The 16,116-nt window shown below is 43.2% G+C and overlaps 1 protein-coding gene across 2 annotated transcripts in view; it reads right to left on the bottom strand.

Annotated features, from left to right (window-relative positions):
* The window catches only part of LOC115129604 (neural cell adhesion molecule 2-like), a 451,208-nt gene that overhangs the window by 82,097 nt on the left and 352,995 nt on the right, over positions 1 to 16,116 (bottom strand). For both annotated transcript variants that reach the window (XM_029660150.2, XM_029660152.2), the window contains exons 8-11: positions 9,806 to 9,951; positions 4,260 to 4,410; positions 751 to 938; positions 374 to 470 (exon numbers count right to left, since the gene is read on the bottom strand). In XM_029660150.2, coding sequence (XP_029516010.1) covers positions 374 to 470; positions 751 to 938; positions 4,260 to 4,410; positions 9,806 to 9,951 — 582 coding nt within the window. The remainder of the gene's footprint in view (positions 1 to 373; positions 471 to 750; positions 939 to 4,259; positions 4,411 to 9,805; positions 9,952 to 16,116) is intronic.

Below are 16,116 nucleotides of genomic sequence, written 5' to 3'. Positions count from 1 at the left end.
CAGTGAGAACCATATGAGATTAGGTTAGGCTAAATAGAGGTTGGGGGGTGGTTATGGGATTTACTGCCATGGTAACAGCAAACAAGGAGGTTATCAACAACAAGAGAGAGAGAGGGGTGCAAAACAGTTGGAAGATACTATATGAAGTGGCACTTTGTTGCTTTGGTCAGCACTAGATATTTCATTGAATGATTGGGGCGATATTTGGTCAATCATGCCACATGGATGATACACAGTTGGAACTATTTGATTGATGAATGAACTTTGATATGTTGAGGTGCATGGTTTACCCGATTCCATATGTATGATATCAAAAAAGTCCAATGTGCTATAATGAGGGAGGATTGGTTACTTTATGGAGGCCAGCACTTACCTGCCTGGGCCAAGATGAACTCCTGGTATTTCACTCCGATGTTGTTCCGGGCCGTGCAGTTGTAGCGTCCGAAATCCCTGTCGGACACTGGGGTGACCTAGGGACAAACATTTGAGTGAGCACAGAGACCAGAGCTAAGTCAATACAATGACACTGGCATTACACTGAGTGAAGACTTTGGGTCACACTAGTTTAGCCATTATAAAGAATTGTTTCTTTCATTCAACCCTTATTTTACCAGATAAGTTGGTAATGACCTAGGGAAGAGATGCAGAGGAGAGGAAAGGAGTTGAATAGACCACTTGGAAGCTGGGGATGATTTTTATTTCTGAAGTTAGATTGTTACCGGTGGGTGCCCTGTTGCATCCTATACCCACCTCTAGCAGGGACTTGCTGTCAGTCGTGTGGATGCGTGTGTTGGCAGTGCCCTCGGCTGAGATGGTGAGGCGTTCTCTCCTCCACAGCATGGTGGCGGGCGGGTTGGACTTGACGTCACAGCTGATGTTTACTGGGTTGCCCTCCCACGAGTAAAAGATGGTTTGGTTGGTCTGGAACTTGGGCATGTCTATCCAAGACACAACATGATTGGTCGGTTAGCTTCCAAGTCGTGCTTAACCAGGCAAATAAGAAACAGCCAGAAAATCTTAGATGAAAAATCCAAAAGGTTGTTGGGTGAGTGAAAAGGGTGTCTCATGAATGCCTCAATACACTCTCGCTAAAGTTAAAAGGAAGCTTAAACTTAATTGAAGACACCTCATGCTGGGCGAGAGATCTCCATTACGATACTCTTTCCGAGTGTGTGTGTGTGTCGTTGTGTGTGTGTGTGTGTGTGTGTATGAATCTGGGGTGACGAGCTGGATGGGCTCGAATGAACAATCCCCCCACTGCATTGGGGGGCCGTTTGCCATCACTGCTCGATGCTGCATTCATCCAGTAGTCAGTAGAGTGGCATTATGGTCTGTTTTATGCTTGCTCGCAGTATTCCATTAGGGAGATTGATGCTTGGCGCTTTGTCACAAAGGAGGATGTGCCTCTACCTCCTCTCGTCCCGCCACAGACTAAATAAATGAGCTAATTAGCTCTGCGGTGACAGTTGGCTTAGCTCCCACCGCTGCTACGCTCAGTCACACACCTCTTGGGCCTATTTTGTCCATCTACTTTCTGACTGTCATGTGTTGAGGGAGGGCTTGATGGGTCACTGCTCTGAGGGTGTGGCACTGCCAGGGGTGGCGTGGGAAAAGTGAGGGCAGTGTTGTCATGCATGCTCACATCAAAGGGTGCCACTTATAGCAAGTTTGTTAGAAAAGACAGACACCTGGGTCTATATAGTTGCTTATTGCATCTCTACTTGAGGTGCAGTTATTACATGTGTGTTTCATGCCATTAGCCTTTCACGCGAGTTCCAAATATCTCAAATGGTCACTCCAACGTGAGTTTTTTATGCGTGTGATGTCAGAATCCACTCACTGTTCCAAAATGTGGTTGCTATGCATCAAGACAGTTAACCTACGCTGCCCTCAAACCAAGGCATGCTGCCTGCTAATTATCTATAGGCTGTTTCAACTTGTCAAATGTTTTGTATTATCTAACACGTTTTATTTTCTAACAACAGATTGAATGGAGGTGCACTACGCCTCATCATTCCTTCACATAAGAAGTAGCCCATTTCACTGTTGGTGACAATTTATGTTTGAGACTGAGCCGGACAAACTTCTCTCTTCAACGAGAGCCCAAGCACTTCCCCAGTTTTCCCCCAGATCAAGTATGAAGACATTGCACATCTCTAGGCAGAACAGGTCTTGCACAAACTTTTCCCACCTGGCACAGTTTCTGGCTGGCGCGGGCATTGCCTTCGTTGCTGTTTATTCACAGATAATAACTTTGGACGTGTGCATTCCTATCAAAGTAAGTTCCTTATTTTCTGTATATTGTGTTGTCGTTCCTGCTGTAGCATACAATATGTATGTAATGTAATGTATTTACTGTTTTATTCACGTTTTGAAGTACTAGTGACAAATCATGCATTACAACTCTTGCATAGATTTAATGGACACATATGATGTGTAATGATTATGATGAGCTAATGCTAAGCTATTTGCCAGCTATGTGTGTCACCATGTTTGTTGATATCATACAATGGATTCTGGTTGTCACGTAAGCGTCAGTCAGACCAAAGATGTTGTAAAAAAAAAATGAAGTGAGGGCATAGTTCACTCGACTGACTTATGGTGCTTTCAAGATAACTGGGAACTGGGAAAAATATGAGATCAAATCATGACATTAGTGATTTTCAGGTCAGAAAGTTGGAGCTTTATAAAGAGGCCCAACTAGTTTTCCCAAATCGGAGATAGTTTTTTTCAGACTTCCCAGTTGTCTTGAACGCATTGAAATCGGAAGTCGGAGATTTCTGAGTTCCCAGTTGTTTTGAATGCGGCATCAGATTGTAACTACGGTAACACATGGTTGCCAGCTCAGACCCCCCTTTCAAGGGGTTTTATTTTTATTTAGTGTATAAACTTCTCCTGTGTTTGCTCCCCATTTTATTGATAAATCCCCCATTATAGTAGTATTTCCTGCATCATATCTCCACACAATACCTTCCCCCATTTCTACAGCCCATGGACTTGAAAACCCCTCTAAAATAGTTTCATCCCTGTCTAGCTTTCGCGCTACGGCTAGGCTAGGCAGTAGGCTTGTATTTGGGGTGATCATCTGTGTCCTTTGTGATTTGTTAAAAATGGTAAACAACTTGTCAAGTCATGTGCTTCTATTTTTTTCAGGCAATGGGCGCAGCCTTCTTTGACTATGTTTGTTTGTGTCTTATAATGAATGGCATTCTGGGATTACAGAGTTTTCGCTTGTCAAACAAACATACATGGCTGCCATCATAAGGTATTTAGCTGCTGTTAGCTTAGCTGACACACAGCTATTTTCTAAACAGTATTACATTTCTTCCTTGTGCTCACCAGAGATGTGGTACATTGTAAACAAATCTAACTTTTAGGTCGCTAACTTATGTTTTATTTTTTGTTAGCGTAACCTGTTATTTAGACTAGTTCATGGAATGAGTTTGGCTGTCGATGTGTTTCGTGTGATGTTTGGATGATGAAAATCACATTTATCTTTTACAATAAAAAGTGAAATTGAGAAATAAAGTTGTGAAGACATTTATTTCCCATCAGTACAAAACATTTTTTAGATGCTTTCAGACAAATGTTTAGACACGTTTGTTGCATCAGATGTTCTGTTGCTACTGTTTACAATCACATATTTGCAATGGTACACTGCAGGGGCCACTCAACAATGATCACAAATATGTGATTGTATGCATCAAAGGATTAAAGCACCATTGGATTGAATTGAACTGTGTTCTAAAATGAGATGGTGAGATCTTTAGCTTTAATCTTATTATTAAAGAGTACTTGAGGAAGCAGTTGTTTCACCAGGAAGTGTGTGTGTGTGGGGGGGAGGTGGGATAAATAATGCAGCAGGATATCCTCCTACTACTTAGCCTTTCTGGGGGGCAGGCAACTCTGTTGTGATTAATCTAGCATTTGCTAAAAAGGGAAAACAGAAACACTGTTTAACAATGGAATATTACAAGTCAGCAGATTTGTGTGTGTGGTTTTGATGCTTTGCTTGTGCAAACAAGTTGTATTGGTTTTAGATGTAATAATGAAGCTTTTTTTAATTAAATTCCATTGTCCTCCAATAGAGAATTTTATCTCTACTTCAGTTTGAGCCTCAATTCATGCACCTTGGTTAAAAAGCGAGGTAGCGGCTGTGCATCATTCCCTTTGTTTGTATACTGTGCAGATGTGCAAACTTGTGTGTGTATACTGTATCTGTGTAGGCATGTGTGTTTTTGTTCTCAAACTGTACTTACACTCGATATCGAGGAACATGCTCTTTTGGTGGCCCCCGATCCTGCTGAGGGCCTCACAGTCAAAACGGCCTAAGTCAGTTAGCTTCACCCCACTGATGGTCAACATGGACTTGCCATGGCGGCCCCGCACGTCCACACGCCCATCCTGGCTCTGTGCAGGCACACATGCATGCGCACACGCACACACACAGAAACACACACACACAAATGGATCGTGAATGTATTGCATACTGTACATCTCATGTGAAGAATTTGCTTTATCCACTCCATCCACACACATACATACACTTTTTTTCTGTTGACCTTTTACTCCAAAACAAACTCACACACCTTCAAAACTGTTAAACCCCCCTGACACTCAGTCAAACCAAGTATCTGATGTAAAGTCAGTTTTACGCCTCAGGCTAGGATTAATGTGATTGACTATCAATTGATTTGCAATAATTAGATAGAGAACTGTGAAGACAGATGGTCTCAATTTGATGCCAAGGGTCAATTAGATTGGGAGCAGCAATCATTCCTTGTAATCGTCAGTGATACTTAACATTTACATTTAAGTCATTTAGCAGACGCTCTTATCCAGAGCGACTTACAAATTGGTGCATTCACCTTATGACCTCCAGTGGAACAGTAGTGCATCTAAATCTTTTCAGGGGGAGGGGGGGTGAGAGGGATTACTTTATCCTATCCTAGGTATTCCTTAAAGAGGTGGGGTTTCAGGTGTCTCCGGAAGGTGGTGATTGACTCCGCTGTCCTGGCGTCGTGAGGGAGTTTGTTCCACCATTGGGGGCCAGAGCAGCGAACAGTTTTGACTGGGCTGAGCGGGAACTGTACTTCCTCAGTGGTAGGGAGGCGAGCAGGCCAGAGGTGGATGAACGCAGTGCCCTTGTTTGGGTGTAGGGCCTGATCAGAGCCTGGAGGTACTGAGGTGCCGTTCCCCTCACAGCTCCGTAGGCAAGCACCATGGTCTTGTAGCGGATGCGAGCTTCAACTGGAAGCCAGTGGAGGGAGCGGAGGAGCGGGGTGACGTGAGAGAACTTGGGAAGGTTGAACACCAGACGGGCTGCGGCGTTCTGGATGAGTTGTAGGGGTTTAATGGCACAGGCAGGGAGCCCAGCCAAAAGCGAGTTGCAGTAATCCAGACGGGAGATGACAAGTGCCTGGATTAGGACCTGCGCCGCTTCCTGTGTGAGGCAGGGTCGTACTCTGCGGATGTTGTAGAGCATGAACCTACAGGAACGGGCCACCGCCTTGATGTTAGTCGAGAACGACAGGGTGTTGTCCAGGATCACGCCAAGGTTCTTAGCGCTCTGGGAGGAGGACACAATGGAGTTGTCAACCGTGATGGCGAGATCATGGAACGGGCAGTCCTTCCCCGGGAGGAAGAGCAGCTCCGTCTTGCCGAGGTTCAGCTTGAGGTGGTGATCCGTCATCCACACGGATATGTCTGCCAGACATGCAGAGATGCGATTCGCCACCTGGTCATCAGAAGGGGGAAAGGAGAAGATTAATTGTGTGTCGTCTGCATAGCAATGATAGGAGAGACCATGTGAGGTTATGACAGAGCCAAGTGACTTGGTGTATAGCGAGAATAGGAGAGGGCCTAGAACAGAGCCCTGGGGGACACCAGTGGTGAGAGCACGTGGTGTGGAGACGGATTCTCGCCACGCCACCTGGTAGGAGCGACCTGTCAGGTAGGACGCAATCAAGCGTGGGCCGCGCCGGAGATGCCCAACTCGGAGAGGGTGGAGAGGAGGATCTGATGGTTCACAGTATCGAAGGCAGCCGATAGGTCTAGAAGGATGAGAGCAGAGGAGAGAGAGTTAGCTTTAGCAGTGCGGAGCGCCTCCGTGATACAGAGAAGAGCAGTCTCAGTTGAATGACTAGTCTTGAAACCTGACTGATTTGGATCAAGAAGGTCATTCTGAGAGAGATAGCGGGAGAGCTGGCCAAGGACGGCACGTTCAAGAGTTTTGGAGAGAAAAGAAAGAAGGGATACTGGTCTGTAGTTGTTGACATCGGAGGGATCGAGTGTAGGTTTTTCAGAAGGGGTGCAACTCTCGCTCTCTTGAAGACGGAAGGGACGTAGCCAGCGGTCAGGGATGAGTTGATGAGCGAGGTGAGGTAAGGGAGGAGGTCTCCGGAAATGGTCTGGAGAAGAGAGGAGGGGATAGGGTCAAGCGGGCAGGTTGTAGGGCGGCCGGCCGTCACAAGACGCGAGATTTCATCTGGAGAGAGAGGGAGAAAGAGGTCAGAGCACAGGGTAGGGCAGTGTGAGCAGAACCAGCGGTGTCGTTTGACTTAGCAAACGAGGATCGGATGTCGTCGACCTTCTTTTCAAAATGGTTGACGAAGTCATCTGCAGAGAGGGAGGAGGGGGGGGAGGGGGAGGAGGATTCAGGAGGGAGGAGAAGGTTGCAAAGAGCTTCCTAGGGTTAGAGGCAGATGCTTGGAATTTAGAGTGGTAGAAAGTGGCTTTAGCAGCAGAGAGAGAAGAGGAAAATGTAGAGAGGAGGGAGTGAAAGGATGTCAGGTCCGCAGGGAGGCGAGTTTTCCTCCATTTCCGCTCGGCTGCCCGGAGCCCTTAACAAAGACAAACTGGCTCAGCGTGATCACTTAGAAAGGAGATATTTTGGGTTCTTCGAATACTTTGAGAGTTTGATCAACCTGTCTGGTGTGCCAGATGGGCGGGGTTTGCACTTTTGGGACTAGTCCATTGGTGATTTTAATATTTGAAAGAAAACAAATACTATTTGAACTCAGCTCTGCTAGCTGTGCGGACTTCGTAAGCAGATAGTAACTGCAATTGATTAATCAAGTCCTAGGGTTAGAAACCAGCAGGACTGGGCCCAGTATTCGTAACCCCTGGAGTTCCCATGCCAATTTGGCCCATAGATATCTCTCCACCCTCTGGGACCCATCTCTGTGTCATTTTCCTCCCTTCTCCTTTAGTTTTGAGCCTTGGTGTCTCCTGAGAGCTCGCCCCTGCAGTGTGCAGATGTGTCAGATTCACACTGACTCCGACGCCCACTCTATAGATCTCCCTAAACAATCGATGCATATCCAGCCCCAGCTGTTAATGCCGATTTTAATGCCTCAGTCGTATTAGCCCTGACTGTGAGGTCTCTTGCAGTCATTTCAGTTCACACAGTCTCTCGCTACTGCCAGGTTAAAGAGGCCTCCCTTTAAGGAGTGATAAAGGGTATAATACAGTCGGGTGAATCGTCACTTGTGTAGATTAAAGTTGGTTTGATCCTATTTTACCTTGAATGTAATTATTTTTAATATAATTGTGGTTGGCTATGAAAGTGGTGCATTCAGTAGGATGGTCACAGTGTGCTACTGCACATATACAGCAGGTGCCCTCCACAGTCCATTTGAACAATTCAGGAGTGGAACTGGACATTGCATTTGGAGTGAATAGAAACACTGTCAAATAAACAGGGGGTGGGGGGGGGGGGGGGGGTGCAGAAAGCAAATCTTCCAGGAAGAGAATGCTGACTGGGCTTCATGCATTCTCTATCTCTCTTGCTCTCTCTCTCTCCTAGATGTGGGTTATTTATTCCAAGGTTCCACTGGCTGAGGAAGGGATGCTCTCTCTAGGGAGAAGGAGGGATGCGATGGGGGGAGAAAAAGGAGGAGGGAGAGAGAGAGGGAGGGAGGGACTGAGACACTAGCCTGTTTGATATGCAGTGCAGAGGAGCTGACATGGACAGGAGGCACTGCAGGAGCACACACTCAGACACAAACAGACAGACGGAGGGAGAAAGAGAGAGAGAATGAGACATCAAGCCCACATAGCAAGAGGAAAAGGGGAGAGATCGGTAGAGAGAGAGAGGTAAAGGTAGGTGGAAGATGAAAGATGGCGAGCAGAGCAGATCAGTGGAAGCCCTCTCTGGACATGCCCTGCTACACCCTGCAATGATCACACATGATCTTAAATAAGATATCTACAAAGCTGAACTCTAAGTAACCCCATGCAAAGTTCTCCGATGGTATTAGTGCTGGCTCTGGATCAGTTAAAACAAGATGCATCATCTTTCCTTATCCTCTTCATTCAGTTAAGATACAGTGGATGTGGCTGTTGACCTTGGGACTGTCGTCTCGCTGTAAGACCTTATTAAGCTGTCGTGAATGGGGAGCTGCAGTGGCTCCCTGCTAGTGCTAGCATAACCTCGCCAGTGGCATTGAGAAGAGAAAACAGGTAAACAGAAACCAACAATGCTGTGTTACTATGTATCATTGACTTTCAGTCAGCGTACACTGTTTCTCAGCTAGTTTGCTTGGTTTGGATTTGCTTAATGAGAAACAAATGCGCTAGTTGGCTAGCGACATGGCAAAAAGGAGACAAAACAAAACCGACATAAAAGTAGTGGAGTTACGTTTTATGGTACTGGATAAGAGAATAGAGAGCAGCACGCTGGCTGTGTCTGGATATACAGATTGAAAGAAGCGGCGACTAGCTTTTCACCTAAATGAACATGGCCATCCATCAAGGAAGCAGTATATACACAAAGCCCAAGTCTGTTCTTTCCCATACATTCAGGTGTGTTGCTCGGCACTCACATTTCCATAATTTCATTTGCCTCAACGTGCAAAGAAGTATTTACTCTCATTCGGTGCCTTGATTTATCAAGTTGAGCGGATTATGCCAACGCACACATTCATTTATCTCAGCCATTGACCTTTTTCCCGGGGAAAGCAGAAGCCATCTTTGCTAATGCAGCGCCTCTCGAAAAGCATTAGTGCTCGGCGGCTACTGAGACAATGACAGAAAAACACATAGCAGTCTGTTTACTCTTAGCCATGATTAGAGCATTTCTTTAACCTTTGTATGTTGAGGCACTATGTTTCACAATGTATGCTCCGAGAATCTCAGAGATTAATGGTCTTCATTGAAAACATCCTAGTCGTATACAACATGGTTTTGTTTCAAATGAGTCACCAATGGCATCCAACCATGATACACTGTTGAGTATAACCAATCTTTGGATGAGGTAGCTTACCCTATGGCCTACCTTTCTCTCTTTGTTCAGTAACACAATTAACAATCTTTTACTTCACATATACCTTATTGCATGGTGGATATAACGTAGTGCCTCTAAAGAGCTCTAGGAAGGAGATGTTGGAATTACTGGGCCCACAAAACGTATACTCAAAAAATTTCTCGGTACTGAGAATTACTCTATGATCCAGTCACATCCATCCTCAAAGGTGAGCATTCTCCTCAGACGTGCTCTTTGTTAATACCGGCCATCTGGTCTGTGCAAGAAATAAAGGGTGAGAGAGGGTTGAGGACGGTACTTTGTGTGACTGCAGGCAGAATGCAGTAAGTGGAAGGTGGACAGTAAAAGCATGGACAACGGGGTTACCTTGTCTGTGTGTGTGTGTCTCTCTCTGTGTGTGTGTGTGTCTATGTGCATGCTTGCTTGCGTGGGACTGTATGTGTCTAGAAAGGGTGATACGGGTACCAGTAGAGTGCAACAGTAGGCAACATACAATGAAAAGGAGGGCGGAAGTAAGAGCAGGTGACAGCCCAGGGTTACCTTGTCTCCATCGGCGAAACTCTGACCGTCACTGGCTCTCCTCCAGGAGATCTCAGGGAGCGGCTCCCCCTCAGCCACGCAGGAGATCATGGCGGCGCTGCCCTCTACCGCCGTCACGTTACGCAGCTGGGTGATGTGTGGCTGGACTGGAGGGACAGAGAGAGAGAAAGAGAGAAATTTAAAAAGAGGGAGGGAGAAGGGGGGAGCGTCCAAGATAGATAAAAGAGAGAGAAATAGAGAGAGCAGGAGAGGGACCAAGAGAGATAGAGGGAAAGAGAGAGGGGGGATGAAAGAGAGAGAAAGATAGGGAGTCAGAGTGAAATTAAGAAAGTGAGATGAGGAGAAAGAGAACGACAATAATTTTAGACAGACGCCTAGTGCTAACACCATGTATTGGAGGATAGACGACTTTGGGCTTGACTATTGAGGCCCTACGATCTAAATCTTCTGCTCAGAATCATACTTTTCCACTTCTGAAAGAAGGGGTGTGCATCACAGTTTATAGCCTCGAGAAAAAGTAGTCCTTGGTACAGTCGAGTCCCCTGTCCACACCGTGCCAAGGCTGACAACCAGACAGACAACCAGGACTTTGAGTTAAGTCTCCCTACTCCCTTACAACCTCTTTCTCACAACACCTATACTCCTCCTTTTCTCTTCAAAATCGTTTTTTTTCCAGACAAACCATTTTTTAAATGCTGAGCGCCCCCGATAAACAGCATTAAGGAGTGAGGAATTGTGGCTGTGGTGTAGAGATCCGCTCACCGTTAAGTCAATCTCTCAGACATGGCCGTCTAAGCTAGCGCCCGAACGTCACGCGTGTCATGGGCAAATAGTGTGCAATATTAAAAAGAAATGACAACCTGTACAAGTAAAGTAAAGTAGCAAGGGCTGTAAACTGTGAAGAAATGGAAGTGAATGGAGAAATAGGCCAAAAGTGTGTCTGGTTTTTAAAGCTATCTTGGCGAGATCAAGAAGTTGTTAGTAATTTCAAAAAGAGTGAACCTTAGGGTGGATGAGCCATCGAAGGGGATTTGGAGCTTGTCACGTAACAGGGTCATACACACACATATGCCTATATGCACTAACACACAAACGTACATGCACATGTACGTACAAACGCACGCACGCACGCACGCACGCACGCACGCACGCACGCACGCACGCACGCACGCATACAAACACAAAATCAATTATTTTCTTAATTGATAGTCTTAGTAGTTAAATTAGCTCAGTCCTTGAAGAGCAAAAAATGGAAGCATAAACAATGATCTTTTGACAGAAATAAGTCATTAATATTTTAGTGGATTTTTTTTTTCTCAAGGTAAGCTAAATACTTTCAAACACGGCTTTGAGACCTGATTCAAGTCCTACAACACATTTTTATTTACACCCAGAGGCCCTAGTGGGCAGCAAGCAGCGATACACAGATGAGGCCTATGATTCACTCCAGGGTGGGAAAGTTGCTGTAAAGGATGAACAATATCTTACCCCCTTCAAATTAAATATGATAGTATTTATCAATATGATATGGGAATGGGCTTAAGCTTGGTAAAGAGATGGTAAATTCTCTGTTAGTGTGTCTTCTCCTTTATAGACAAATAACTGCTCAGTGGAGCAACCTGAAGATTAAAAGATATTAAGCGACTCTTGGTAGCACAATGGAATGCATTTAGCCAATAGCTTCATCAAGGTCTTCTCTTATACACATTATTGTGTAAAATAAGCTTTTGCTTCAAGTTTTTTTTAACATGAAGATTGGATTCCCATTTCAATATTGCCTACAGTGGTTCCTCCTTTAAAAGTTGCGAGCTTACACCCCGGGACTTAGAGATACCCAATGCTATGGCTTCATTGCTCCAGACCACCACAAGGGGGAGTTAGAGAACTCATTGTGCATTTTGGGTCCCAAGGTTTATATTTGACCAATCATATTGAGTGGTTTCAAAGACTAATTCGACGCGAGCCACCCGTCGCTGGTGACTTTCTTCAGCAAAGATGGCTGACAAAACATTACGGTGGAAGCAAATGTAAGTAATAATGTCACAACGAGTCAATAAAAAAATGTATAATTCAGAGGAATATGTTAGTAGAGACAAATAAATGATTGTGCATATTTTTTTGCCATAAAGTTAATTTACGAAAATCGCTATTTAGCCAGTTTTTTTCCGGTCATATCCAATACCAGGTGTATCAAACTGCTGTGCTGTGTCTGCATGTATGTATTACAATTATACACTTCAACAGTGTTTACCACTCCTGCTCCTGGGACATCAATGATTACACATTGTAACTATGTAATAGACTAGAAACATGATTTAAGTAAAGGCTGATTTGTAATTCATACATACAGAAGAAAAAAAAACAGTACACTACACTTCCTATGCATATCTAACTCCCTTCATCTGCATTAATCTGAAGAGGTTCCCCCAGCTATGTGGACGACTGAAAACAGGGCAGAAAAGTTTGTTTGTCACCAGAGCGGTTAAGAGCATATTACTATTTGCCTGTGAATAACCAGACCTTCATACAAACTTGCTATGCTGAATACTTGACGCATAACTGAAGGTGCTGCCATATCCTGCCAGAACGCCGACAAGCGAGCCACTTCAGGGGGAGAATGATGCGTGGAATAAGGAGAGGAACGAGATGGGAGTAACAATCCAGGCTATTTGCTCTGAGACCTGCATAATAATGTCATGAAATAAGCAGGGAGCATATGTCTGACCATGATTGGAAGTGCTATAGAGCAGCGCACAATTGGCCAAGTGTCATCCAGGTTTGGCCGCGAGTGGAGCAGCGGTCTAAGACACTGCATCTCGGTGCAAGCGGCTTTACTACAGTCCCTGGATCGAAAACAGGCTGTATCACATCCGACCATGATTGGAAGCGCCATAGAGAAGCGCACAATTGGCCCAGTGTGATCCGGGTTTGGCTATGGTAGGCCGTCATTGTAAATAAGAATTTGTTCTTACCTGACTTGCCTAGTTAAATAAAGGTTACATTTAAAAAACAACTGGCAACCGCAGCACAATCAATAGGAGGTGAACAGTGGCTGGTGCTGAAAATATAACTAACTTATGTAAATGTTGCACACCAACAGATGGAGAAGACCTACAGCAGTCAAACAATTCATTTCAACCATAATCTTCATTTTAATTTGACATTACAAACAACAAGAGGGTTTAATTGGAGTCTAGTTCTTTGGCGCCTAGACCTATATAAAATAACTTTACTGGCTCAGGTAGGCCATGAGGCTTAACAGCCGTCTAGAAGTAGGGTTTTCTTTATTAGGCCTACATACAATTGCAACTGGTCAAAAATGTAGCATCCTACATAAAAGCAATCATTTAAAGAAAAAAGTCTAAAACAATGTAACTAATAATGAAAAGCAAACATTTGTAAATAGCAAACTCTAAAAGTAATTGGAAAGGTAGATAGAAATGACAAATTATACAAATTATTTTGTATCTTTATTGTGGTTACAATAAAGAATGTAAACAAGATGCTGTGTTTTTATTTACTGTAGTGATGGACAATTGGAGGCATTTTGAAAACAGGTTTTCAAACACTTGTTTTCCACAAGTGTACTTTAGTACTGTAGCAGGTGTAGCCCATCATGCAAATGTTTCCTATTAGCAGGACAATATACTTTTTATAGCCCGGCTACTATTGTGAAAATCCCTCAACTTGCAATGTATTTGATGCTTAAGTACTCTCAACTGTTACATTTCTAACTCAAAACAGCAGTAGAGTATTTCTTCATCAACATCTGTATGCTTTCGTTAATAAAATAACGAGAAAAAATACATTCAAATGCAGATGTTTATTGAAACTACATTTTAGTCGCACTTCCACCCAGCTCCATGACCACGGGTGAGATGATTGATGAGATGATCAGTGTATTTGTTGCATTGTTGTATGGTCAATTTCTCTAGCCAAAACATCTTGATGGCCTTGACCAGTTTATCTTTGCATGTTGGCTTGGCAGTTACGGATTAATGTTTTCAGTTGATGCCAAACAAGTTCGATCAGGTTTAAGTCAGGAGACCTACATGTAGAGAAAGAAAGAAATACAGTTGCCACTAAAGAAATATTTGATATATTTATTTATTTATTTCACCTTTATTTAACTACATGAAGCTCTACTTACTCTTACTCGCTGGCGTCTTGACCCAGTTTATGCCCTCATTTGTAATGCAAACCCGGGCGGCAATGCGTTTTGGGCCATTGTCTGCATTTGGAGAAGATGTTTTATTTATTTAGCCTAACAGCCAACATTAGGTACAATAATAGAAATATACATGTAAATAGGCCTAAATATAACAAAATATTAGTATAATCCTACCTTGAAAGAAACGATGTGGTCCCAGAAACACCACTCTATCATAGGGTCTAGCATATCTCTTGATGATTTGTTCCTCAAAGAAATCACGAGCCACGATACCTGAAAAAGGAGGCAAGAGTGAATTATTATACATAACTGTCCGTGAGGTATAGGCTACAATATTTTAAATACCTTTTGCTTTGTAAATAGCCAAACTTACCATCAAAAATCAAATATGGGCCTGGTCCCTGGCGAGAAATTGTCACCCACACATGGTGTTTGAGCGGACACTTGGGACTTGGCTTACTTCATCTTCTTCCTTATTTTCTGTAGCAATTTTGAGCACATTGCTCACGGGCCACAGTTGGTTGGACTGTGAAGATGACGTCATTGAATGTCTTGCCAGCTTTGATCCATGCCTGGGCCTGCAGGACGCGAGGGTCTTTGTTCGTCAGACAAATCATTGGGTCGAAACTACAGAACATTATGGCTATTAGCAGGGCTATATTTTGTCCTTTATAAATATTATTTTGGCCTTTATACAGATTACAATTGCTCGTTTTTCTGAAAACAAAATCATCTCCAAAATATTGTTATAAATAGCCTTCCCACTGTTGACATCTATTTCAGCACCGTTTCGCGCTGTTCTGAGACAAGCATGGAGAAACGAAAATGTTCAATTAATATTTCATGATATTCTTAAGATATATGTGTTGACTGAAAATAAGTGATGTCTGCTAAATAATCAAGTTAGGTTTCTCCAGAAATAAATAATTATAAATAACAAACTGGCTTTAGTGAGAATGTCTCACCCCATGTTCAAGAAGGGCCTTTTTCTCACTCACTCCAGGTTAAATGAAAACGAAATCTTCAAAATATTGTTTATTATTATTATTTATTATCATTTTCAAATATATAAAAGCCCCTTAGATATTCTCAGATATTCTCACAGATCCTAATGGAAAATGACCTTTAGATATTAATTTAGAATCCTCCAAATGTAATTATTGGCGGCTTTATATACAAATGAGTGAGAATGTCTCACCCCATGTTCAACAATTGCCTTTTTCTCGCTCACTCTAGGTTAAATGAAAATTAAATCTCCAAAGTATCGTTACTTTTTAAACAAAGCAATTATTATTATTAATACATTTAAAATGATATAAAAGACCCTTATATAAATTGATGTTTCATGGTAGACCAGATGTCAGCCAGTGCAGCGCTCTGCGGGCTCTCTTCTCTTCATCCCCTGCTCTCTCAACTGTCAGGGGTAATAAAACTACCTTACAACTGTGTTTCACGCCGCACTTTGCGAAACAAAACTCAAACCCTCTGCTAACTTGTTAATTTAAAATGTGCATTTTGAAGAACAACCGGATCCTTGGCCTTGAAAGGATCTTGATGACTACTAGATCACAAATCCCCATATATGTTCTTAAAGAGGAAAGAGCTCCATCAGAATAATCAGGGAGGAAATATGCTGGCAGTTTTATGAAAATCTAAATGTAAACGTTTATGAACAGGGTGTCACCGACTGTACAATAAATCTGGAATTGTATTAGATTCAAGTTGTTGGATGATTGGTTGAGGTAGTGGCAACTGTACGCAACTGTATGCATAGTCATCTATGCATAGTCACTTTAACCATATCTACATGTACATACTACCTCAAACAGCCCGGCTACTTTTATAGCCTCGCTACTGTATAAAGCCTCGCTACTGTTACTTTTCACTGTCTTTTTACTGTTGTTTTTATTTCTTTACTTACCTATTGTTCACCTAATACCTTTTTTGCACTATTAGTTAGAGCCTGTAAGTAAGCATTTCACTGTAAGGTCTACACCTGTTGTATTCAGCGCACGTGACAAACTTTGATTCGATTTGTATGGTGAATGTTTTCCTCTGAAATAATATTTTTCCTTGGTGAATAGGAATTGGCTGTTTGTTGCGCTCAAGACGAAACACCTTATATTCAAATCAATATGTA

Source organism: Oncorhynchus nerka, linkage group LG5, assembly GCF_034236695.1.
Source record: "Oncorhynchus nerka isolate Pitt River linkage group LG5, Oner_Uvic_2.0, whole genome shotgun sequence".
Lineage (NCBI taxonomy): Eukaryota > Metazoa > Chordata > Actinopteri > Salmoniformes > Salmonidae > Oncorhynchus > Oncorhynchus nerka.
Note: the sequence above shows the minus strand (reverse complement) of the source record. Positions and strands in the feature narration are given on the sequence as shown.